The sequence below is a fragment of the Furipterus horrens genome, unplaced genomic scaffold, assembly GCF_987537825.1.
Source record: "Furipterus horrens unplaced genomic scaffold, mFurHor1.1.pri manual_scaffold_5, whole genome shotgun sequence".
Classification (NCBI taxonomy): domain Eukaryota; kingdom Metazoa; phylum Chordata; class Mammalia; order Chiroptera; family Furipteridae; genus Furipterus; species Furipterus horrens.
The window spans coordinates 117573950-117599000 of record NW_028327175.1 but is presented as its reverse complement, the minus strand read 5'-3'; the positions used below and the strand labels follow the sequence as shown (position 1 = coordinate 117599000).

The window sequence follows — 25051 nt, the reverse complement described above, 5'->3', positions numbered from 1 at the left end:
GGGCCATCCTCAGGCTCCCACCTGGGATGCGCATGATGGTAACCATGAGGAAGGTGGCGATGCCTGACAGGATGTTGAATATGGTGAGCCTCGTGTAGGCAGTGGCCGCTCCCGAGAAAAAGAAGGTCATCAGATACATGAGGGGTATGATGGCCCAGCCGTAGAGCACGAGCAGCAGCAGGGTGTCAGCCATATGGCCATCCCGTGTGAAGGCATGCACATCAAAGGCTTTGAACACTACCTGCAGTAGCAGAGAGAGAGGGTTGCTTGGCATGTAGAGCAACACAGGAACCCAGGCCCATCAGCCCCACAGGCCGAGTCACCTCCCACGGTGGCTTTCAGCCCTGGGATCTTCCTTGCTGAGGTTCCCTCTTCTCCCCTTTGCTGATGGAGTTGTCACCAGGGTACCTGGCTCCAGAACCCTGCCTACTAAAGGGGGCCAGAAGCTGGGGGCGTGAAGACCAATGAGGGGGGCTGCCTGGCATTCCCAACTGTCCTGGAATCAGGGCTGAGCTGCCAGTGTGAACCCCTGGGCTGGTTTTGGTCTGTGCAGGGGCCCCAGGGCATGCCCACTGGACGTGCAGGGAAGGGTCCCAATACCAGCTGCAGCTCTCACCAGCAGCAGCAGAGCGGGGATGAGAAAGGAGATAAGGTCCCACAGCAGAGCTGAGAGCCAGAAAGTGGCCACGTGGACTCCACTCACAAACTGGACATGCTTGGCCTGGACAGTTCTCTCACTGACTGCCAGGATGGAAAATGTGCTGGCCAAAAATGCCATGGCGAAGAGCAAGTTGAGGGTGATGTCAAATCCCTTCCGGCCCCTGTGGGAGGTTGGGGGAGGGAGACAGAGCAGGTCAGGAACAGAGCACCGCACCTCTGGGCAGCTAGGGGATTGGGTCCTTGGTCACTATGGTTCAAAGTATGCAATGCAGTGGCCCAGCCACTAAAGGGGGTTAAGAGAGAATCCCAGATCTGGAGTGAGGGCTCTCAGCACCAAGGAAGTCTCCCTTGCACAAGAATAGCTCCTTCTCTGGATTTCCTGTCCCCAATGATGGTAGCGCCACTCTCCCAGTCACCTTTGATCTGTCCCCTGTGCCTCCCATTCCCCACAGACATTCAGATATCACACTCTTCCTTTCCCAGATCTGAGAACCCTCTGCACTCTCTCTGTTCTGCCTTCATCAGAACCCCATCTTTAGGTACCTATATCACTTGCAACAGCTCAGATTTCCCTCCCCTGGTCAAGTGCATTCTACATTCAGGTGCTAGCAATACCTTCTACAAACCAGCTTTGATGGTATTCTGTTGCTTAAAAATCTCCTGATCATTTCAATACGTGGTACTGGGACAACTGGAAATTAATTGACCCAAAAAATGAATGCAGTACTGACACCTGCTACAACATGGATGAACCTTGAAAGTGAACAAAGCCAATCATGGAAGGCGACACATTATATGATTCCATTTATACACGATGCCCCAAACAGGCAAATCCATGAAGACAGAAAGAAGACTAGTGGCTGCTAGGAGGTGGAGGAGAGAGGAATGAAGAGTGACTGCCAGTGGTCACAGGTTGTCTTTTTGGGGTGATGAAACATTCAGTAAAATTATATTGTGGTCTAACAGGTACAGGAAAAGATGCTCAACATCCATGATCATCAGAGAGATGCAAATCAAAGCCACAATGAGATATCACCTCACTCCTGTTTGAATGCCTGTTATCAAAAAGACAAAAAATAACTGTTGGTGAGAATGTAGATTAATAGGAACATTTGTGCACTGTTGATGGAAATGTAAATTGGTGCAGCCACTACGCAAAACAACGTGAGGTTTCCTCAAAAAATTAAAAATAGAACTACTGCCCTGGCTGGGTGGATCAGTTAGTTGGAAGACCGTCCCATACACCAACTGGTTGAGGGTCTGATCCTGTGTCAGGGGACATACCTAGGCTGCAAGGTTTGGTGCCTGGTTGGGGAGTTTACGGGAGGCAACCTATTGATGTTTCTCTCTCATATCGATGCTTCTCTCTCTCTCAAATCAATAAACATATCCTCAGGTTAGGATTAAAAAGGAAAAAAGAACTGCTATATGATCTAGCAATTCCTCTGAGTATTTATATGAAGGAAACAAAAACACTAATGTGAAAAGAACCCTCATGTTCATAGCAGCATTATTTATAATAGCCAAGACATGGAAACAACTAAGTATCCAACAATGGATGAATGGATAAAGAAAATGTTATGTACACACACACACACACATGCACACATACACACACATAGCAGAATCTTATTCAACCATAACAAAGAAAAAAATTTACCATTTGTGAAAACATGAATAAACATTGAAAGATTATGCGAAGTGAAATAAGTCAGACAGGGAAAGACAAATACCGTATAACCTCACTTATATGAGGACTCTCATAAAAAAAAACACAGCAGAACTCATAGATACAGAGAACAGGCTGGGTGAGGCAGGGGCAAATGGGTGAAGAGGGTCAAAAGGTACAAACTTCCAGTTATAAAATATGTTAAGTTATGAAAATGTAATGTACAGCATGGTGACCATAGTTAATAATACTCTATTTATATATATATATATATGTATATATATTTGCCCTGGCTGGTTTAGCTCAGTGGATGGAGCGTCGGCCTGCGAGCTAAGTGTCGCTGGTTCGATCTTCCAGTCAGGGTACATCAGAGAAGGAAAACTCTGACTCCAAAAAACCTCCGCTGCCTTGCGGCATACCTCTTCAGGGGAAAGGCTAAGGGAGTAAACCCCGACAGAAAATCCGGAGCCGGAGTCCCTAAGGCGGTTTGACGTTGTAGTCAACACCGGCAACTCCTGCGGCGCACCTGAAGCCAAGCTGTATCGACTCCGTCTTTCCCTTGGATCCTTCAGCTGCGAAGAGAGGGGGGGTCTGCTGCATGGGCAACAGCAGACCCTCCATATCACCCTGCCCAGGCTCTGTAGCTTCAGCTTCACTGGAGAGGACACTCCAGCGTCATCGCAAGATGTCGATTCAACACGGGAGGAGACAGATACCGTGTCACTCCCGAGTCGGACTGCACAGCCATTCTCGGCGGTGCAGATAGACTCTTAAGAAGCTACACCATCGTCTCTCGAGACGGACGGCTGCCGACGACGACGACGATATATATATATATATATTTTTTTGCTATATGTTTTTAAATCCTCAGCTGAGGATACATTTTTATTGATTTTAGAGAGAGAGAAATACCCATCAGTTGCCTCCCACATACGGTTCAACCAGAGATGGAGCCTGCAACACTTTGGTGCATGGGATGATACTCCAATCAACTGAGCCACCTGGCCAGGGCTATATTACCTATTTAAAAGATGTTAAGAGAGTAAATCTTAAAAGTTCTTATCATAAAAAAATTCTGTAACTACATATGATGGATGTTAATTAGACTTATTGTGGTGCTCATTTTCCAACACATGTATCAAATCATGATGTTGTACACCTGAAACTAATATAATATTGTGTCAATTACCCTAAATTATATTGTGATTATGGCTCCATTACTGTGAATATATTAACAATCATACAATTGTAAACTACAAATGAATATTGTACAGTAGGTGAATTATATCTGCTAAGCTGTTAAAACAAACCTTCCTGATGCCTGGTCCACTCTTGAATCTGCTCAGCCTGACATCTGGGTCTCCTAGTTTGGAGCCTGCCAGGAGGGAGATGCTACCTCTTGATGTCTCCAGCACAGCTCCTGCCTGTAGCTGCTGACAATCCTACCCTGGTTTGAAGGCCCCGTAAGCCTGTCTCTCCCTGATGTCTCAATCCAAGGGGGAGCCCCTCCCCAGCACTTTGTGTATCATTTCAAAGCCCTGCCACCTACTCCATTACAGGTATTTATCTTTGTGCTTGTCTATTTCTTGTGTACCAAGGAGAGTAAATGACTGCCACTGTGTCACTTCTTTTGGGGTAGAAATGGGAGGTAGCTGAGGGAGAAGACATGGTAAGGTCCAGGGCATAGTCTAGAATGGGGATGGAGATGAATCCCCCTCCCCCATTAATTAGTTGCCCTGAAGTCGAGGGATTGCTCTGAAATGAACTGATTTTCTTGGCTTCCTCTGGATGGTCCCAGAGTTCTGGGGGCTCTGTGACAGGAATGAGGGAGAGTCTTACACACATGATGGTATGACAAGTCCTAAGGAGACAGACCTCCCGGGCTTCCTGACTTGAAGCTGCCAAGGGGCTAGAACACTTGACCTGGCTGTGTTCTGCTGTCCTCGCTCACACACACAGCCAGGCACTACCCTGAGAATGAGTGTGTGCTGGGACTCCCTGGGGACAGTAGTGGCAGGAGCTGGGTGCAGATTTGAGAAGAAGGCATAGCCACCCTCTAAATCTTCAGGAGCTCCATGCAGGGATCTCAGTGTATGTGGGATGGTCTTGCCAGCTTATCTGCTAAGAAAAGAGGATGGAGGCTGAGAAAGATGTGGGGTGAGGATTCCCTAGCCAAAGAACTGGAAGCTTCCTGAGGACAGAAATTATGGTTTATCCATCTCATGGCCCTTGGTGGTCCCCAGCAGCACTGAGGTGGTCAATTATGATGAATGGTCCTGACAGGATGGGGAAGGGGCCTGATCTGATGAGGATGGGGTCATGCCAGGGGACAGGGTTGGCAGGGCACTGCACATACTCGTTGAACTGGTCCTTGGCGGCCTGCAGTGCGCTCCGGGGCTGTGGGTAGTTGGAGACTGTGATGGAGGCCCGAGGGCCACATAGCAGCTTGAATAGGAGGTTGTCCACAATGGCCAGCGCGGTGGCTGGGGAGTGGTATGCCTGGTTGTTGAACAAGGCAGTGACGACTGTCTGCTCGCTGACATCTCTGAAGGATGCTGACACCAGGCACCTCTCGTTAAAGCCTCCTCCCTCCACCGAGGCCCTGAAAATCAGGAACTCCTCCAGGTCACCTGGGGAGCAATGGCAGAGTCAGTAGTGTGGACGACTTCCCCCTGAAGGCCTGGAGGAACCATGGGAAGAACATATCACATGTCCAGACATGGTTCTATGGCCATTTTATCCGGCACACAGGCTCACTCCTCTGGCCTTGCCTCTCACTCAGCTGTAAAATGGGTACAGCAATGATACCTATACTGCTGGACCCATGGGTCAGCAAGGGGACAGGGATACATCAGTGAATCCTAGTACTGATATTTATAATGGCTTCCATTACGGCCTTTTCTCATTAGCTAAGGAAAAAGGTCAGATGCCTTTAAGTACAGTGTAATAAAACCATGTAGTGAGGTGGTCAGAGACAAAAGGCCCCACATTCTATGAGGAAACAGGAATTCAACCTTTCAGATGGACTCACGCTGACGCATCTATGGCAGTGTTCTGAATCCCCTAGACCCTCCATGCACCATGAGAGCCCTACAATCTTTGGACCAGGCAGGGTGACAACCAGAAAACAGGGTGGAGGGCACATGGGGTGACAAAGGGGGGCACCCACCAGTGTTTGAATAGGGCTAGTCAGGGTCAGGTTCACTGGCAGAGCCAAGTGCGGACTCTGGGCTGTAGGAGCTCCTGCCCAGCAGCGCAGTGCCCATCACAGTGCCAGCTCATTCCAGGTTGCCTATACGTTTGGCTAAAGAGGAACCTAATTCCTGCCAAGATTTTGTGACCATTCAGTATGCTGAATCTGAAAGTAGCTGCCCAGGAAACGAAGTGGGAGGGGAGCAGTAAAAGGAGAAGACTTCAGCGCAGTCCATGTAAGCAGAGCAACGCCAGTCTACACCCAGGGCAGTGTCCAACTGTCACCACTGGGGAAATGAGATAGTTTTGGTTTTAGGATGATGGAGGAAAACACCATGTCACATTAATGCATACTGGGACCAGCCTAGTAAACAAAGATAAGGCAACGTAAACATCACAGAAGTTTCACATTTCGTTTGAATGGTCCTAAATATACAACTTCAGGAAATGACCACTTGGAGAAAGGTTAGCCATAGAAATGACAATTTGTGTCTTTTTCTGACTCAGTGCAACAATTTTCTTCCCCCAGGGAAGACCTGGCAATGTCTGGAGGCATTTTCAGTTGTCATGATGGGGGTGGGGGGCTGGGGAGCAGGGGTCCTACAGTGCACAGGGCAGTGAAAAACTAACCAGCCCAAATGTCTACAGCATCCTGGTTGAAAAGCTGGGCTCTGACAGAACAGTTTGGGTCCTGAGACCCCAGGTATGTCCCTTACCTAACACTTCACGGGGCTCCTGGCCCTCGGCCTGCAGCATGTCCTTCAAATGCTCAGAGAGCTGCTGATCCAGCCGAGAGGTCCCGGGAACTGAGAAAGGCACAACGGTTCTGCCGTACTCGCCCAAGGTCAGCTTCAGGATGGGGTCGTCAAAAATCTCGGAGGAGTAGTTGATGGCCAGGAGGGCCAGGGTAATGCACATCACAGGGACGAGGACCTGGGCTGCCACCATCTTCCATTCCCGCCAGCTGTACGAGGCCTTCTTCAGGAACATAGCCAAGAACTGTTGGCAGTGGAGGGTGAACTGCAGCAGAGGGGACAAGGTGACATGGCTGCCTCTCAGGAGCCAGCATCTGACCAGTAGCAGGCATGGTTCCCACGTGAGTCTGGCCTTTGGCTGACATTTGTGCCCTGGGGCCCTTCCGTGGGCTTTTCAGAGGACTTGGTCAATGACACACAGGACCTGTGTGTACACCTCCCTATACGTCCTGATGTGGGCCTCAGGGGATCTTGCAACAGCCATGAACGCAGGGCAGATACTGTTTGCTTGTCACAGGACACTGGTGGACTGGCTGTGATCCCACAGCTCCTCTGCAGAGGCTTCTGACTAGGCCTGCTCCTACTGTGCTTGCAGACAAATGTCCCTCAGCTGCCCATATTCTCAACCTCACCTCTTCACTGTCTTAAGTGTGGGGAGTGTCACAGGGACCAATCCCCAGGTCTGCCACAGGCCGGCCATGTGACCTTGGCTCAGGCTTTAGTTTTCTGTCTATAAAATGGGACCAGTGCTGCCTCTACCTCATCTAATGTCAGCACACACCAAGATCTTGGAGCACTGTTGGCATCATAAGCAAAGATTTGCTCCTAGTCTTGAGTGGCCAAGTTAGAACATTAAGAAATTACAATTGCTCAAGAAAAATGCTCCGAGTTTTCCTTCTTCCTGCCAACTCATGGAAGCATGAGCTGTAATCTGCCCTCTTCCTGGCACATTGATTCTCCTGAAGTCCACATCTGCCCTCATAGATCCATAACGTGTAGGGCTTAGAGGTCTCTTAATCCTGCACTGCCCCACTCTGGCCCTTAGCACTCACCCCTGTGTTGAGCTTGATGGTGGTGCATTCCTCCTCGATCAGGGCACCGAGGCCATTAGTTGGGTCCATTGTCCCACACAGGTTGCTGTCCACTGCCCAGTCACTAGCCCGCCTCTCATGCTGGTACTGCAGGGCCGGCAGCTGAATGGCCTGGATGTCCATGCTGCTGTCTACCAGCTTACCCACCCTGCACCAAAACACACAAGGCCTGGTCATAACTAGGCTCTCCAGAGAGGGAGAAGCTATTGTTCCACAGAAGAGAGAAGCAGAGGAAGAAGGATGACTGTCAGAGGCACTCAAATAGAATGCCATCAGCTTCATTGGTTGGTTTGTTCATTCGTTCATTGATCGATAAATATCTCCAGAACATCAGCTATTACAGCCAAGGAAAGTTCAGGAGAGAGAGAAAGCAGACAGGGACCCTGCCCATGGGTATCCTGGTCTCAAGGGGAGACTGACCAAGGTCAGCATTTATAACAAGGGCTTTCCAGAGGGACAGGAGGAGGTTTGGGGCATGACAGCTACACCGTTTACATTCACTTAATTCTGTTGCCTGCTCTAGGCCATGGGTACTCAAGGGAAAACACCTACCTCACATTCTATTTTTGTATTTCTAGTTCTTAGCACTATATCTACCAAATAAGCGTTCAACAAATGTCTAATATGAGTGTCAGTTGAATTGAGCTTACCCTGCAGTTCTGAGGATCCGACTGCTAAATTTTGCACCTTCGTTACAGACAAAGGCACGCTCTGGACTACTATCTAAACCTGAGAGGAGTTTAGCAAGCCTGTTGCTGGTGTGAGGGACCCTAGGGAAGTGCACACACTCCCAATATGATCGATCAGAGCACAGCTGCTCCCTGTTTTCTAAATTGCTGTGCAAGTCAGAAACCTCACTGGATTTGTGCAGGTGATAATAACAGAGTCATAATTCCAAGTAGGACCCACTGTAATGCTTCCACCCCAGGCATATGTCCATTGTCAGATGGGTGTTACAGATAATTGAGGGGACTGCTTTATCATTCGACTTTTGAAAAAATTATCCACATTGCTGAGTCCTAGACTAATGAAAATACATTTACTGACCGTAAAAAGACTTCCTCCATGGTGGTGACAGAGGCCCCAAAGCTGGCAATGCCCAGTTCCTTCTGCTTCTTCTCCAGTTTAGCAAAAAGACTTTCAAACCTGAAAAAAAAGATCCCGAGTGATGAGTCCCTTTTCAGTGACTTTCCGGATAATTCATTCCTAAATAATCACTTTCATGTAGTATGGATGTTAGAAACAAGGACATAGTGACTCCCGAACCAGTAAAAAGTCATTAGTAACAAAGGGCAAATGTAATTAAAGGGTTTTAAGGGCAAATGTAATTAGAGCATCTCTGAGAAGGGAGTTGACAGCACTGGCATATCTACAAATCACAGAAGGGGCAATAAAATAACCGTGTTAGATTGTAACTCCAGAGTAACCAGTAATGGAGAAACGGGGAAGAAGGAGAGGGGAGGGGGAGCTAATTGCGTTAGGGCGGGGAAGATAATCACTTTAGGGTGGCAATTTCAGGGTGAGGAAGCTAAGACTATAAAACCAGTTTCCTTTGTCTACTTGGCGCGCACATTCTCCTGGCTGTGAGGGTGCGCCCGGCTCTGCAGACTCGTGAATAAAGGCCTCGCTTTACTGCTCAAGTCCTGTGTCCCAGTTTTTATTGTGAGCGTTTCTCACATGGAGGAGGGGTAAAGGAAGTAAGCTCTTTGAAATGCCATTTCAAAAAAAATAAAAGTCACATTTTGTTCCCTGCCATTTTTTCCCCATGTAACATCTTGTGAGTACAAAGGCATTCTTCAATAGAATACCCTTACATGAGATCACGAAATCAACCAAAAGCAATTGGTGAATATTCATTTGATTGCAGGGCAGGGAAAAAAATTTCTAAAAACAAGCCACAAGAAAAAAGATATGACCCATTAAATATAAAATATCTGCATAGAAAAATAATCCCAGAAAATTAGGCAACAACAAGTTGGAAAAAGTTGCAACATACGGTACTATAAATGTATTTTCTCTGCCTTATGCTTTTCTTAACATTTTCTTTTCTCTAGCGTATTCTGTTGTACAAATATAGTACATGCGTTTAATACATATGACATAAAAATATGAGCTAACTGACTGTTTAGCTTATTAGTAAGGATTCTGGTAAAGAGTAGGCTATTAAGTTTTGGGGGAGTCAAAATTTATACGTGGATTTTTTACTTTGTTGGGGGACAGGGGGTGTTGGTGCCTCTAACCCCGCACTGTTCAAGTGTCAACTACATATAAAATACTCTGACTGATACGTGAGCAAGAGATATGAACACACAATATCCAGAAGAAGCAAGGCTTAAAGACCACTAAGCAATGAATATGTTCAACCTCCTGCCAGCAGGTATAGAAGAAATACAAAATGCCAATTAAGTGATATGTGCTGTTTTTTGTTGATCAAATACAAAAATATTAAAAATTTACTCAAACCTGGCATCCGTGGAGTAAAATGGACACTCGCCTGTCCTGCTGATGAGGAAACTAAACACACCACCTTTGTAGAAGTAATTTGGTCCTATTTACCCCACTTTTGGGAATCTACCCTAAGGGGATCACTGGAAGTCTGGACAAAGAGTTTTCTAGAAGGATGTTCATTAGCATAATTTTTATGAAAATCATGAGCATGTGATAATAGAGTAGATTTTTAATATAAATTATGGTATATCTGTGTCAGGGAGCAGTTATTAAAACCAAATTACCCAGTTGGGCTTGTAGCAAGATTAAATGTACTTTTAAGATTTATGTCCCGAAGTTTCAGAATGTGAATCAAGTTTGGTTTTTCATCTCCCCACACTGATAGTCTATTCCATTTATTAGGCATGTGTACATGACCCAAATTCTAAGACAAAGAAGACATACAAATTCACAATTCCACAGAGAACTCTGGATGGGTTGCTGTACATGCTTCACTCAGGGTGACCAATGCACTGAGCTCCCCTTTGATGAGTCAGACAGTTTTCTGCTTCTCAGGTACAAGTGATGTTTCTCCAGGCTCCACTGCACAGGGAGGCCTGGCATCCTAGACTTAGCAAGCAGATTCACCATGCACTGACTGTCACGGGCCCAGGACCTGGGATATACTGACTGGCCAGTCTTGACAGGTGTAGGGTGGGTGACTCTAAGCAAGGAGCCCTTAAAGCCCACTGAGCCCCTTTCTTGCATCTGTACCTGTGTGTGCTCTCCTTGGGAAGAATGAACGACAGCTCTGCTCCGGCACTGCTCTCCAGGAAGGCGTTGGGGACATGGTGGTGGACCAGCTGGGAGATGCCCTCAGGGTTGCAGTGAGGCTCCTTCACCAGTGTCATGTGGTAGCCTGCACCTGGAACACATAGGAGCCCCACATGAGGCTGTCTCTCATGTCTCTTGGCCTACCCGGTGCCCTTGGGCTCATGACCGTGGCAGACTCATGGGAAAGGAGCTGAAGAGCAGGGGGCAGCTGAACCAGAATGAATGCATCTTGGAACTCCTCAGAGCTATCCTGAGTGTCTTGATTCCTGCTCCCTAGCCTGGAAGAGATGCTGGAAAACTTGGGTTCTGGGCATGATAAGGAGGTAAAACCCAAGCCGGACTTTGGAATTCAAGGCTCACAGGCTGTGGTAGGTACTGTCCCAAGACCTGTTCTCCTTACTTTCTCAGTAATGGAACCCCATGATGAAGGCTACACTGCCTCACCTCCGTCAGACCGATGGTGACTACATTGGGTCACCACCTAATTGACAGGGCTGTGTGCTGGTCAGGGGAAGCCACAGATGGAGGGTATGCAACTCCTAGGGTATCTTGTCCTTCACACTAGCAGAACATGGATGGGACCTGGCATACTGGACCATGAGCTGCCCTTGAGAAAGGAAGCCATACCTACATAGCAAAGAAGTCTTGATTCCACATGTGACCCACCAGCCCTGGACCATGTCACAGGCCACTTGTGGGCCTAAGAGCAGTAACACTGACAAATGTGCCTGGCCCCTGTAAGGGTGCTGCTACTCTTGGCAGCCCTGGTTCTCAATGGCCATTCCATTGGCCATGACTAACTGATTGTCATTCTAATCAAATCAAGACTTTCTATTCCACTTCCTTCCCTCTTCATTCTTACAATCCCCTCTGCAAGGGCCTTGGAGGGTAGCAGACAGGAAGTCTAGGGAAGGTCACCCTAGACTGTCTGATCTCAGGCACCCTTCATGAAAGTTAACAGTGGGCACTTTCTTCAGCACACTGGGTCAGTGACACTGACTCCATATGGAATGGAGGTTGGGCTGCTCACCCACTTCCTACCCTCGGCCACTCACCATATTTCTGTTTGAGAAACAATGAAGACCCACAGCACTGCAGCTCCCCCTTGGCCATGATGGCAATGCGGTCCCCGAGCAGGTCGGCCTCATCCATGAAGTGGGTGGTCAGCAGGATGGTGCGGTCACTTTTCTGCTGTTGAAGAAGGTCCCAGATGGCCCTCCTGGAGATGGCGTCCATGCCAGAGGTGGGCTCATCCAGCATCAGCACCTGGAGGGCAGAGGAACAGCCTTGTAAAAATGGCAGAGTCACATTCCAGGGCCAGGCTGGCTCAAGTGCCACAAAGATGCAGCAGTTCCGTCCCTGCCAAACTAACTGTCCAGGGTGCCCAGGGCCAACTTCCTGGGCCATGGCTGCAGTCAGCAGTTGGCCCAGGCCAAGTAGGAGCTAGAGGGCAATACCTTTGAACCCTGCTGCCCCAAGTGTTTGTCCACTGCATATGGGGGCCCTGACTTGTGTCCTTTAGGAGGCCGGGCCCACTGCCCTGTACCTTGGAGCCCGCTATGAGGGCAATGCCGATGGAGAGCTTGCGCTTCATCCCCCCGCTCAGGAACTTGCACCGGGAGTCTTGCTTGTCCTCCAGACTGAGGATGTGTAGCATTTGTTTGACTTCTTCAGGGCACTTCTGGCGGGACAAGCCTTTCAGCTGAAATAGCAGGGACACAGAGATCTGGCAGGGACTTCCAACGGGGCCACCCAGTGAGCCACTTAGCCTTGGCGTTCTCTCACCCTTTCATGTGCAGGCCTCCAAGTCCTGACTTCCCCCCCACTTCCCCTACTCCAAGTCTATGGGAGGGGTTGTAGGAGCAAGCTTTGGTTTGCTGGTTTGCCAGGAGGCTAAGGGCTCAGCTGGCTGCCTCAGGAACCCAGCATGTAGGCTAAGAAGCAAACGTGACAAGGACAGCCTCTGAATCCCACCCCTCTGCCAGCTCACCTGAGCATAGAAATAAAGGTGCTCTGTAACTGTTAGGTTGTCAAACAGGACGTCGTGCTGCGGGCACAGGCCCAGGCTCCTACGGATCTGAACCATATCTTGTGAAATTTCGTACCCATTGATATATGCCCGCCCACTGGTCGGGGGAAAAAGACCTACGGCCAAAGAGAAGACCAAAGGCTTAGGTTCAGCTGATCATCCTGCCAGTCAGCACGAGGTGTGATGGCCTGGCCACATTCATGCAGTTTCGCTTCAATTTACCCGAGAGTGGGTTTGCCACTCACCCCGCTCCTGCCACAGTGGCCATGTGGCCCCTCACCTGTGAGCATGGAGAGGGTGGTGGTCTTTCCTGCACCATTGTGGCCAAGTAGGACAGTAATCTGCCCCTCATACAGGTTCAGGTTCAGGTCTCTGACAGCTGCCCTGTCCTTGTTCCCCACTCTGAACACCTGTAGGAAAGGCAGAGACCGCCCTGGACTTCAGGGGTCTTCAGGAACTTACTTTACAGTTCCCTCCCATTCTCTTCTGGAATAACCACTGAGGGTCTCAGAGGCGACCATCCCCAACATCACTAGTCAGCAGGCTGAGAGGTGGGAAGTGTCAGACAGAATGCTGATTGAAGGCCATGCTGCTTCCTGTTATTCTCTGCCTCCTCCACCCCCAACAGGTCCTCAAAAGGTCCCTAACATCCCTGGTGTCTGGCATCAAAGGCCTGTGAAGCTGAGGCATCACTGTGTAGCCAGCACAGCAAGCATTCACTGCAAAGCTGCTGAGAGGTTAAGTCTGAGCAGTGGCACCGAGTTATTCACTCAACCCTGAGTCTCCACACCGGGCCCTGGGAACACAGAGTCTGAGTGGTGGACAGTGCCTGGGAGAGCTGGTCAGAGAACAGCCCTGAGGATCCAGGAGGCAACAACGCCTGGAGAACAGTCACCAGTTTAGAAAGAGCCATGGGTAAGGCAGCAGGTCTTATCACCTTTGACAGTAAAGTCCCCCTTCCCTGCCTGTCCCCATAGAGTGTAACACCTTGGATATGTGTTTGATCTTGATCCCTGCCACCAGGTCCTCCGGCTCAGCTTCAAAGTACTCTGTCCTGAGGGCTTTCTCAGGGTCATCATCATCTTCTTCTTTCCTTAAAACTGTCCTTGGGCGGACGCACCAATAAGAGGGCTAGTATGGAAATCAGAGAGGTCTCAGATGGCTAATTCATGTCAGGTTATTGTGCTTGTGACAAACAGAACAACAACTAACCAACATGCTAAACATACACAGCTGCCAGTCCTCCATCTACCCTCCCACAATGCTGCTGCAAAGGAGACACCGCTCAGAGCCCCAGGGCTGGGTCAGGATCCAGCAGAGCCCCTTACTCTCTACTCTCGGGGAAGCACTCAGTCTCAGCTTCCTAATCTGCCATATGGCATGACGGCAACTCGTAGGCTTATTGTCATATCATATCAACTCATATGTGACACAAAAGGAAAAGCAAACAATGACATTTAATACAGACAGGTCATTGAATGCTCCAGTCCAGAGTAATGTCTGGGCAGAAAATGAAGGAGGCTGTGTCTCCGTGCCCTCAGCTGCGCCCTTACTCACATACACAGAAGTTTGTGAACTACGCAGGAGGAGCCAAAGGGCCAGGCCTCCCTCTGCTGTGAAGAAGCCTCGCGTCACACTGTCTAGAGGACAACTGTCCAACCCCCTGATCCGTTTAGAGGACCATGACCCTCCACTCTCTGTCTGGCCATCACAGGGACAGGCTGTGCCAGGGGAAAGACTATAAACAAAAACCTTACATACAGCCCTTCCTCGAGGGTGGCCTGTAGGCAAAGGTAACACAGGGGTGTGGGCAGGGCCAGCGGCAAGGTGAGAGCAGGGCCCTGGAAGAGTTCCCTGCAGAGGTAAGCCTTTGAGCAGAGAATTTGTTTAATCCACTGTTATGTTTCCAGTGCATTTCCAGCATCTGGAATAGTTTTGGCACACCATGAAATGTATGGTTTTAAGCCACACATTTTACACATTTTGAGTAGACCGTGTCTGAGAAATCACGGAATGCTGCAGTTTAATTGTATTTTTCTTCCTTAGTGATAGAGTAATGGTGTCTCAAAGAATCAGTGGCACTTTAGATTTCATCAAATATGTAGTGGACACTTGATAAATATTTGTTGAATCAAATAAGGAATGCTGAAGTGGCAAGCTAACTACCATCAATAAGGAATTAGTTAAATGCATGGTGGGACATCCATGAAATACTGTACAGTCATTAAAAAATGAAACTGATTCATAAATATGAATATATTTAGATATATTTAGCCCTGGCTGGGTAGCTCAGTTGGTCAATGTTGCCCCAATACAACAAGGTTGTAGGTTTGATTCCCAGTCAGGGTACATACTAGAATAAACCAATGACTGCATAAAGAAGTGGAACAACAAATTGACGTGTTTTTCTTTTTTCTCTCTCTCTCAAATCAATTTTGAAAATTAAAAAAATTGTCCTGGCTGGTGTGGCTCAGTGGATTGAGTGCTGGCCTGCAAACGAAGGGGTTATCAGCTCGGTTCCCAATTGGGGCACATGCCTGGGTTGCAGGCCAGGTCCCCAGTTGGGGGCGCGTGAGAGGCAACCACACATTGATGCTTTCCTCTCTTTCTCCCTCCCTTCCCCTCACTCTGAAAGTAAAGAAATAAAATCTAAAAAATAATAATAAAAGCTAACAATAGAAAATATATTTTTTAAAAAATCAAAAGAACTACACATCTAAATGTCTGTAGTGTTCATCTCTGGGTAGTGGGGCTGTGGTGTATATTCCAGAAATGTGATTATTTTTACAAGAAGCCATATTACTTTGTATGCAGAAAACCCAACAAATGACAAGAAAGAGGCAGAGGGAGAGGGTGTGTTGATACTGTGGATGGTGGGCCAGCGTGAGCTCCTTCTCTCAGACCCTGGAGTGCAGGGATCACCTCAGGAGGTCAGGCTGGGCGGGTGGTCTCAGGGCTCTTAAGGATATCTGGCTCACCAGCTGAGCACAGGGTAAGGTCCTATATCCTAGCTCGACTAAGCATGGAATGTCAGACACTGAAGAAGGCCCAGGATGCTGAGGAAACCTGCACCCGCCCTGCCTGACTCAGGCTTGGCCAGTGTGAGGAGCAGGGCCATCAGGACTCACCATGATGAAGAAGTACCAGGGCTGAGGCACACCAAACTGCCCTGGGAAGATGGCCTCCACATACCAGGTCACCAGGCCATAGAGGACAGAATCCAAGAGCAGCATGCCCAGCACTTGCCCAAAGGAGAAGTTATCATCCACATTTACAGGACTCAGGAGGTCTCGCCACTGGACTCCCGTGCCTGAAAGACACACCAGGAAATGGGCCTGAAACAGACCTGCAGCTCCCACCCCACCCCAAAGTCAGCATGACCTCTCCCTTCCTGCTTTTATAATGAATCTGATAACTCTCTTCAGGTCTTGAAGATAAGAGGAGGTTACAAAATTGATGTTATAGAACCAGCAAAAGCTCATTAACTGACTAGGTGGACTCACGTTTGATTTATGACATACATATACACATAAACATATATCCATATACACAATACGCATATACATATACACATACACACACATACAGATGCATATTTGTGATTTGGGGTAAGCCCAACACTGGAATAGTGTGCATTTCATGTAAGTCTTTTTAAAAGGGGAAAAATACTTTAGATACATAGAAAGATCTATTTAGTAGTACTCATAGTGCTTTGTCTTCTCTTTGTTTTGCAATAGCACAGTCTAAACGATGCTTGGGGATTCTGTGTAGCCAGGTGACCTTCGGTTGGCTTGAGAACCCCTGACGGAAATGGCTGCTCTCTGGTCTTGATCAATGTTCACTTTCAAATAACTAGAAATTTGTCTGTCTTAAGAAAATTTGGTACAGAACTTTGAAAAATAAGAGGTATTATATAGTTAGATTCTTTTCTGTAAATGGCTTTTTAAAGAATATTTGAACCCTGGAAGTAACCCTGCATTAAAAAGTCTACATTGTACTTCACGCTACTAAACACAGAAACACATATATTTAAAAATGAAGTGTTAGAAGATATTGTCAACTGAAGAAAAAAGTTCTAAGTAAAGATAGTCACACTGAACAAAAAAAGATAAAGCTACACTGGCCCTGGCCCAGTGGCTCAGTTGGTTGGAGCATCATCTGGTACACCAAAAAGGGTGTGAGTTCCATCTGTGGTCAGGGCACATACCTAGGTTGTAGGTGCAATGCTCAGTTGGGGAGCATATGAGAGGCAACTGATTGATGTTTCTCTCTCTTCCTTCCTCTCTCTCTCAAATCAATAAACATCTTCCGGTGAGGATTTTTTTTTTTTTTTAAAGCTATGCTGAGGGTTCCTGTGGCTACCCACCTGCCCCCTTTCATAGACCTGTCCTCCACCCCAACCAGAAGCTAAAACAACAAGTAATCACATGGTTGGAAGAAATGAGAGCATTCAGCCTGAAAAAGAGAACATCTGGATAGGGCTGGGCCCAGAGGGTCTTAAAATGCATACAGGTCAGTCCTGTAGAAGGGAGATTGCATTTCACCTCCTGCAGGTGGAGCCAGAACAACAGGGACATGATACTAGCACACCAGCCTTGCAGAAACTCACTTGCACCCCTTGACACCCCCTCTTGGAACCAGAGAAAGCAAGAGAGGTGGGCCAGCCTGAGTCCATCCACCTCTCCAAGGTCCTGTGCAAGGGATCTGAGTGATCCAGAAATGAATTGGGCTTTCTCCTAAGATGTGAGCCCTCCATCTCTGGAGACTTCCCAGAATGTAAGGGGTTAAGGGTTACACCAGGTGCTCTCTCATCACTTTAGAGGAGCAATTGAAATCTGACCTGCTAGAGCAGATTTGCAAAGTGGGAGCCCACATGGCCAAAGTCAGCCAAAAGAAGTGTTTTATTTGATCCCCATATTTAAAAAATCAGGAAATTTCACAAACATCAAGAAAACAATGTTCTTGTCTGTCTCTTGTGTTTTTCTTGGGCGTCTTCATCCTCATTGTCAATCATTGTAGGTTTCAGGGGACCAGGGAGGTGGTAGATGCTAATTGTACTACTTTACAGAGAGCTGGGGGTGGATCAAAACCCAAGGACTTGGACAGACAGAGAAAGACAAATGCCCTATGATTTCATTTAAATTTGGAATCTAAAGGAACAAGCAGAACAGAAATAGACTCAGATACAGAGACCATTTTGATGGTTGCTAGATGGGAAGGGGACTTGGGGGATGGGTGAAAAAGGGGAAGCAATTAAGAAGTACAAATTGGTAATTACACAATAGTCATGGGGTTGTAAAATACAGCATAGCCAATAATATTGTAATAACCATGGATGGTGTCAGATGGTGTAGACTTATCGGGGTAATCACTTCATAAGTTACATAAATGTCTAATCATTGTACACCTGAAAATAATACTGTACATCAACTGAAATTGAAAAATAAATTATTTAAACAAAACAATGGGCTTTGAGATCTTAGGTGTAATCATTCTGAATGCCTGCTGATGCAGGAAGAGACTCAGAGAGCGGAATCTAATTGAGTGGAATCCTATGTTGGCAGGTACAGATGCTCACATGCAGTGTTTTCCTGCAGTAACAGCTGGTTTCAGGCAGAGCCTCAAGGGAACTCAAAGCCAGGACTATGCCAGCCAAGTGGTAGATACTGATGACCTATCTTACAAATGCATCCCTTGCTTAGATGTCCTGATGTGTCTATTACTGGAGCTGTAAGTGTCTCTGCTTAGACTCTCTGGGTGAAATTGAATCAGCAAGGGCAGCTTGTGAAAATGAAAATACTCACCTTTCGCTTCAAATTTTCCAATGAGCTGGGCTCCCATTGCCATGGCAACATTGGACAGGATGCAGGAGAAAAGCTTCTGGCTAAGAGTCATCCAGTTGTAACGAGGAGCAACGAAGAAGTAGGGGATGTATGTGAAGAAGTATAGGCAGCCTCCGATGGCTGCTGCCATGTTGGCTACGGATGGAGAGAGGAAGGTAAATGTGGTAAAATCATGCAAAAGGATTTGCATGAATGTGTCAGAAGGAAGCCTGTGAGCTGCCAGACCGCTTCCCTGGGACATAGGTCCTGGTGCTGGGGAACTCCAGGCTTGGCCTGCAGTCTTTTTTCTTGTCAGAGTGCCTATGCCCTAGGAAATGTGACCCCGCCCAGGGCAGCAGGTGTCCTTCTCATCCTGGGACCACACATTGATTTTTCCATCCCTCTCCTCTCCTGCAGACTTCACCCCTAGTTGCCTTGACATTGCACACCTAAAACGACTAATACTGAACCCCCCCATCCCAGCCTTGCTTCTCGTGTGGTCTTCCCCTTCTTCTTCTTTTTAAATTTATTGATATGGGGGTGGGGGGTAGAGAGAAAGAGAGAGAGAGAGAGAGAGAAACATCAATTTGTTGTTCTACTTATTTATATATTCATTGGCTGACTCTTGTGTGTGCCCTGACTGGGGATCAAACCCATAACCTTGACATATCAGGATGATGCTCTAACCAACTTAGCTACCCAGCCAGGACCTGATCGTCCTCTTCTCATTCACTCATTCATTCATTCATCCCACAGATATTCTCTGAGTGCCTACCCTGTGCCAGGCTCTGCTCCAGGCACCAGGTAGACCTATGCAACCAATACAAAGCCCCCACCCCATCTGAGTCAATGGGAACCAGAGAGTCAACGAATAAGCAACGAGGCAAAGAATGGGCAAAGACATTCCTTGGACCAGGGGCTCTGACTGACTAGGTGGCCAAGGAAAGCTTTGATGGGAAGGTGACACATGGGAAAGAACTGAGAGAGGTGAAGACTGGGTTGTGAAGGTGTGGAGAAAAAAGTGTGGCTTTAGCCCTGGCTGGTGTGGCTCAGTGGATTGAGCACCAGCCTGTGAACGGAGGGGTTGTTGGTTCAATTCCCAGTCGGGGCATGTGCCTGGGTTGCAGGCTGGGTCCCCAGTTGGGGATGTGGGAGAGGCAGCCACATATTGATGTTTCTCTCCCGCTCTCTCTCCCTCCCTTCCCCTCTCTCTAAAAATAAATAAAATCTTTAAAAAAAAAAGTGTGGCTTTAGTCCATACTGGCAGCTCTCAAATGCTTTGGTTTTAAGACTCTTTTACTCCCTTAAAAATTATTAAGGATGTCAAATAACTTTTGTTTATGTGGGTTACATATATATATATATATATCAATGTTTACTATATTAGAAATTAATACTAAGAAAGTTTAGAGATACTTAAGAATAAAAACAATAAACCCATTATAAGTTAACAAATATTTTTATGGAAAACAACTCTTTCCCATAATTTAGTGAGATAAGGGCATTGTGTTACGTTTTTTCAAATCGCTGCATGTCTGACTTAACAGATTACAGCTGGATTGTCATATCTGCTTCTGCACTCACTCTTGTGTTACATTGTTTTGGGTGAAGTGAATAAAGAAATCAGCTTCACACAGGTAAGTAGTTGGAAGAGGGAGGGGTATTTAAGAGCCTTTCAGATATTTGTGGATCTTCTTTTTTTGACACTACACCATTCAACAAGTGGTAGTTTCTTAAAAGTTAAGTGCCATGTGGAATGAAACTAATCAATGAACTTTTCATTCTCTTACACTAAATCCATTGGTCTAACTTACACTTTGAATGGATTAATCTTCTTGCATAATTTTGTAACACGATGCATTGGTCACTGGGAAAATATTGCTTATTGAGTTATGCAGATATAAATGTTGACACATTTTATTATACAACAGAGAACCTAAGTAGACATTTCTCCAAAAAAGACATAGAGATGGCCAACAGACACATGAGAAGATGCTCAACATCACTGATCATCAGGGAAATGGAAATCAAAACCACAGTGGGCTATCACCTCATACCTATCAGAATGGCTATCATCAGAAAGACAACAAAAATGTGTTGATGAGGACATAGAGAAAAGGGAACCCTGTGCACTGCTGGTGAAAGTGTAAATTAGTGTAGCCGCCATAAAAAAAAGTGTGGAGAATCCTCAAAAAACTAAAACTAGAACTACCATGTGACCCAGCAATTCCACTTCTAGGTATTTATTTGAAGAAAACCAAAACAATTATTTGAAAAGATATTTGCACCCCTGTGTTCCCTGCAGTGTTATTTATAATAGCAAAGATATGGAAGCAGCCTAAGTGTTCATCAATAGATGAATGGACAAAGATGTGGTACATATATACAATGGAATACTACTCAACCATAAAAAGGAATGAAATCTTGCCATTTGTGACAACATGGATGAAGCTAGAGAGTATTGTATTATGTGAAATAGGTTGGACAGGAAGAGGAATAAGTTGGACAGAAAGACAAATACTATATGATCTCACTTATATGTGGAATCTAAAACACAAGACAAATAAATAAATCAAGACAGAAACAAACTCAGAGATAGAGAGAACAAATTGATGGTTGCCAGAAGGAAGAAGGGTGTGAGGAGAGGTGGGAAGGGGAAGAAGATTAAGAAGTTCAAACTTCCCTTATAAAATAAGTCACATGAATATAATGTACGACATAGAAACCAAGTCGACAACATTGTTATAACTATGTGCGGTGACAGATAATTACTCGACTTACTGTGGCGATCACTTTGTAAGGTACATAAATGTTGAATTATTATGTTGTAAACATGAAAATAATATACTTACTGTATGTCAATTATAATTAAAAATAAAATTTTAAAAAGAATTATTCAGGGATGTACTTCAACACCCAGAAAATTGAGTCCAGAGGAAGGTGTAGAGTAAAAAAAAAACCTTCAGTTTCTGGGTTATTATTATTATTGTTATCCCAAATGAAACTGCCCATTTTCTGAGGTTTTATTACCCCACAGTCCTCTGTTCCCAGGGGGCAGGAAGACTCACCTTTGCTGAAGAAGGTGCTGACCATGAAGCTGAAGGAGATGGAGGATATGGCAAAGCAGGCCAGGAAGACCAGCACCAGCGAGGGGTCGCTGTGGGCGAGTACTGCCACGTCCTTCTTCACCTGCATGATGTGCCACCCCCGATGTCAGACGCACAGGTTACAGTAGGGAAGGTGGAGACAGTAAATGTTCCGGCCATAAATGAAATGGGTGGGGACTAGCATAAGGGCCATGTAGAGTGCATGACTGAGAAACAACTGCTCCTCTACTGAGCCCAGGCAGACTCCCCTGAGATCTGCAAATGTGGAATCTTGGGGTCTCTGTGGTGGTACTACAGTTGCCTCTGGCTCTCCTATCAACTTGAATGTCATGCTCTTGACATCAGACCCCCTCTTGAAGTCCCATTTACCTTGACACAGAAGAGCAGAGTCATGAAGGAGACAGTGACGAGGAGAAAGAGGAAGAAGAGCAGGAACCATGCTGTCCAGTGCAGCCAGCTGCTGAGCCCCATCATGCGCATGTGCTCCTGGGGAAAGAGTGGCAAGCACTCGACATGCACTGTGACACTCACCCCAACATACCCCCTGCTGACACCCCTGCTCCCACCGCCTGCCACATTAGGCCCTGGTGCCTTCCTCACATCGACTTTCCCTAGAGCCTCTGTGTGTGTGAGTGTGACAGCAGACGTGTGGTGTCATACATGAGCCAAAAGAGGACAACACGGGACACCTGGGCCAGAGGCCAGGGGCAGGAAGAGTGAAATACACACTGGCCAGAGGCAGAAGACATGGGTCCCACTGTCATGTCAGCTCTTGACCTTGGGGCATGAGGAATTCTGCCTTCTTAAGTGCTACTCACCTGGGACACCCTCTCTGTTTCCCAGCCAGGACTAGCTGTCTTCTCCCTCACCCAAGTGAGCTCCCTTGTTCTCTCCTCAGCCATTACACGCCCCCCACCTCATAACCCTGAGCTTCAGTCAGGGCCTGAGGTGGGCAAGCATTGTGTCGATTAAGCTAATGAACTCCCTTGGCACCCCTTCATTCCTTGGAGCAATCCCTAACTCCCAGCCTGTGCTTCCCAGTCTTCTCTGGGTGCTTCTGACTGCCCCTCCAAGAGACTGTGTGGTGGAGCAGCTGGTGTTGGGGTTCTGAGTCAGGAGAGCAGAGCATGGCCCCTCCACTGTCTAGTACCAACCACAGGAATACCCGTTCTGCAAAGTGTGGCCCTAGGGTTGTTCCAGGGTCAACAGGGGCTGTGGGAATGCTTTAGAAGCCAGAGGTACTGCCTCCCCTCCTGCTAGTCTGAAACGAGGGTTCCAGACTATTGTTGTGAGGACAGAAGCACAGTGATGCTGGGGACAGGCCTTCCTCAAGGATCCTAGTCAGGTTTTAGGAGGTGTGGTGAGGAACCCCGCTATTCCACTGACCAAACTGACCATGGAGTTCTAAAACACATAAAACTATGCTGTCCAATACAGTGACCAGTGGCCATATAAGGCTATTTCAATTGAAATTAATAACATAAAACATTCGGTTCCTCAGCTGTGCTATGCACAAGTGCCCAGTGGTGACAACAGTGGATAACAGACAAAGATCGTGTCCATCTATCACCATGGAATGTTCCATTGGATAGCACTAGTCTGGAGGAAGGGACTAGCACTGATTGTCCCTTATAAGCCAGGCAGCAAGCCAGGCTGTTGATTTTCCAGAGTATTCTTATGCACAATTTCACACTCTCAGAAAAATGGGAAGATTGGTACAATGGTCACTCATGTACCCACCGGTTAGATTCAATAATCACTTAACATTCTGCCACACTGGTTTTATCTATGTATCTGTAGGTGTGCAAGTCTACAAACATTATTTTCTGAACCATTTCATTGTCCACTGCTAACTATTTAAACTAAACATTATGCCATTTTATCAAAGTTATTTAAGGTGACAAAGCAGACAGTACCCACCTTATCTGTTCTCCCTGCCCCAATAATCACAGATTTGGTGCCTCTCAGAATACTCAAAATGTCATTTCAGTGGCATGGCAGATATTGCCAAAAAAGGAACTTTAAGTAAATTTTGGATAATTCTGGCAATGTCATTGGTATGGATTTACAGGTGACACTATTCATTTAGGTACTCTCCATTAAGTCCATAATATTCTTTTAGAGTGACACTTCATACACTTCTGAATTTCCCATCATATTGTGCCCGACAGTCTAGAACTACAGTTGTCTTTGATCTATATGCAAAATGAATTAGCCTTCTGCTCAGCCATATATTCAAACATTTTTGGCTCACTGTTGATCTAATCTCTGGAGCAGTTCTGTTCAACAGAAACTGCAAGCCACATATGTAATTTAGAATTTTATAGTAGCCACAAAGAAAAAGTTAAAAGAAACAAGTAAAATTAAGTTCAACAATGTATTTTACTTAAACCAGTATGTCCAAAATATTGATTTTTCAACATATAAGCAATGTAGAAAGTACTAATGAGATAGTTTACGTGCTTTTTTTCATACTAAGGCTTAAAAAATCCGGTGTATATTTCCCACTCTCAGCATGACTTAGTTCAGACCAGATGTACTGTAAGTGCTGGAAACCCGAGGGCTTGTGGCTCCCATGCTGGACAAGGCAGCTCCAGAGCCACGTTCAGTTCTTAGTATACTGCACACAAAATATGGTACTTTCTTATTGTTTTAAAAATCTGGATATACCAGGGCTGGTTTCAAAGAAGCCCTAAAATGGGCTAGAACCACCATGGGCAGCTGCCTCACTCCAAACTTCTCTGCGGCTCCAGCACCCAGCAGCTCCCCTGCCTGACAACAGAGCGACAGAGCGGCACTATGCCTAGAATCAACTTACCAAAATGTTTTAACAAATGCAAACAGGGTTACCTTCAGTTTCCTCTCCTTTTCCTGCACAACAGCCCTGATGATGGTGAGTGAGGTGTAAGTGAAACTCAGCATGAGCAGCAGGGGGAGCTGGTACTGGATGGCGACGAGAAAAGGGTCCGAGATGAAAGGTGGGTATGGGAACCTCTTTGCGATCACGGTGAGCTTCTCAAACAGCTGATGTGTGGAGGCATTTGCGTGGTACTGCATGATGGCTCTGTCCACGGCGTGCTGCACAGCCAGGAAGCCTTCTCGGATGTACCCTGAGTGCAAAAACACAGGATAGTCCAGCACATGAGGTCAACGTGTGTTGGAAAAGCTGCAGCATGGGGTGTTCCCATCTCAGAGAGCCACATGCACTGAGCTGTGCTGTTGAATGTAGCTGCAGAGCGACGTCACCTAATGCCCTGAGGACTCCTTCGCTGTTCTAGTTTGTAGGGACCTCCAGAGTTCCCTGGCTCGTGACCCCTCCCTCCTGCTTCAAAGCCAACTAGACAGCATCTCTATGACCCTGCTGCTGCCATCTCATCTTCCTCTGACCCTTTCTTCTGCCTTCCTTGTCCATTTTTAAGGACCTAGTGATTACAAGTGGGTCCACTGGGGTAATCAACAGTAGTC

At 46.8% G+C, this 25051-nt stretch overlaps 1 protein-coding gene across 3 annotated transcripts in view; it reads right to left on the bottom strand.

Annotated features, from left to right (window-relative positions):
- Positions 1-25051, bottom strand: part of ABCA3 (ATP binding cassette subfamily A member 3) — a 52173-nt gene that overhangs the window by 10444 nt on the left and 16678 nt on the right. For all 3 annotated transcript variants that reach the window (XM_090277206.1, XM_090277208.1, XM_090277207.1), the window contains 17 exons: positions 24437-24696; positions 21956-22072; positions 21548-21668; positions 18462-18635; positions 15786-15967; positions 13645-13788; positions 12938-13067; positions 12619-12773; positions 12175-12330; positions 11684-11894; positions 10569-10719; positions 8415-8513; positions 7329-7515; positions 6238-6541; positions 4686-4959; positions 617-821; positions 22-241 (listed from right to left, as the gene is read on the bottom strand). In XM_090277206.1, the coding sequence (XP_090133332.1) occupies positions 22-241; positions 617-821; positions 4686-4959; positions 6238-6541; positions 7329-7515; positions 8415-8513; positions 10569-10719; positions 11684-11894; positions 12175-12330; positions 12619-12773; positions 12938-13067; positions 13645-13788; positions 15786-15967; positions 18462-18635; positions 21548-21668; positions 21956-22072; positions 24437-24696 (3090 nt within the window). The remainder of the gene's footprint in view (positions 1-21; positions 242-616; positions 822-4685; positions 4960-6237; positions 6542-7328; positions 7516-8414; positions 8514-10568; positions 10720-11683; positions 11895-12174; positions 12331-12618; positions 12774-12937; positions 13068-13644; positions 13789-15785; positions 15968-18461; positions 18636-21547; positions 21669-21955; positions 22073-24436; positions 24697-25051) is intronic.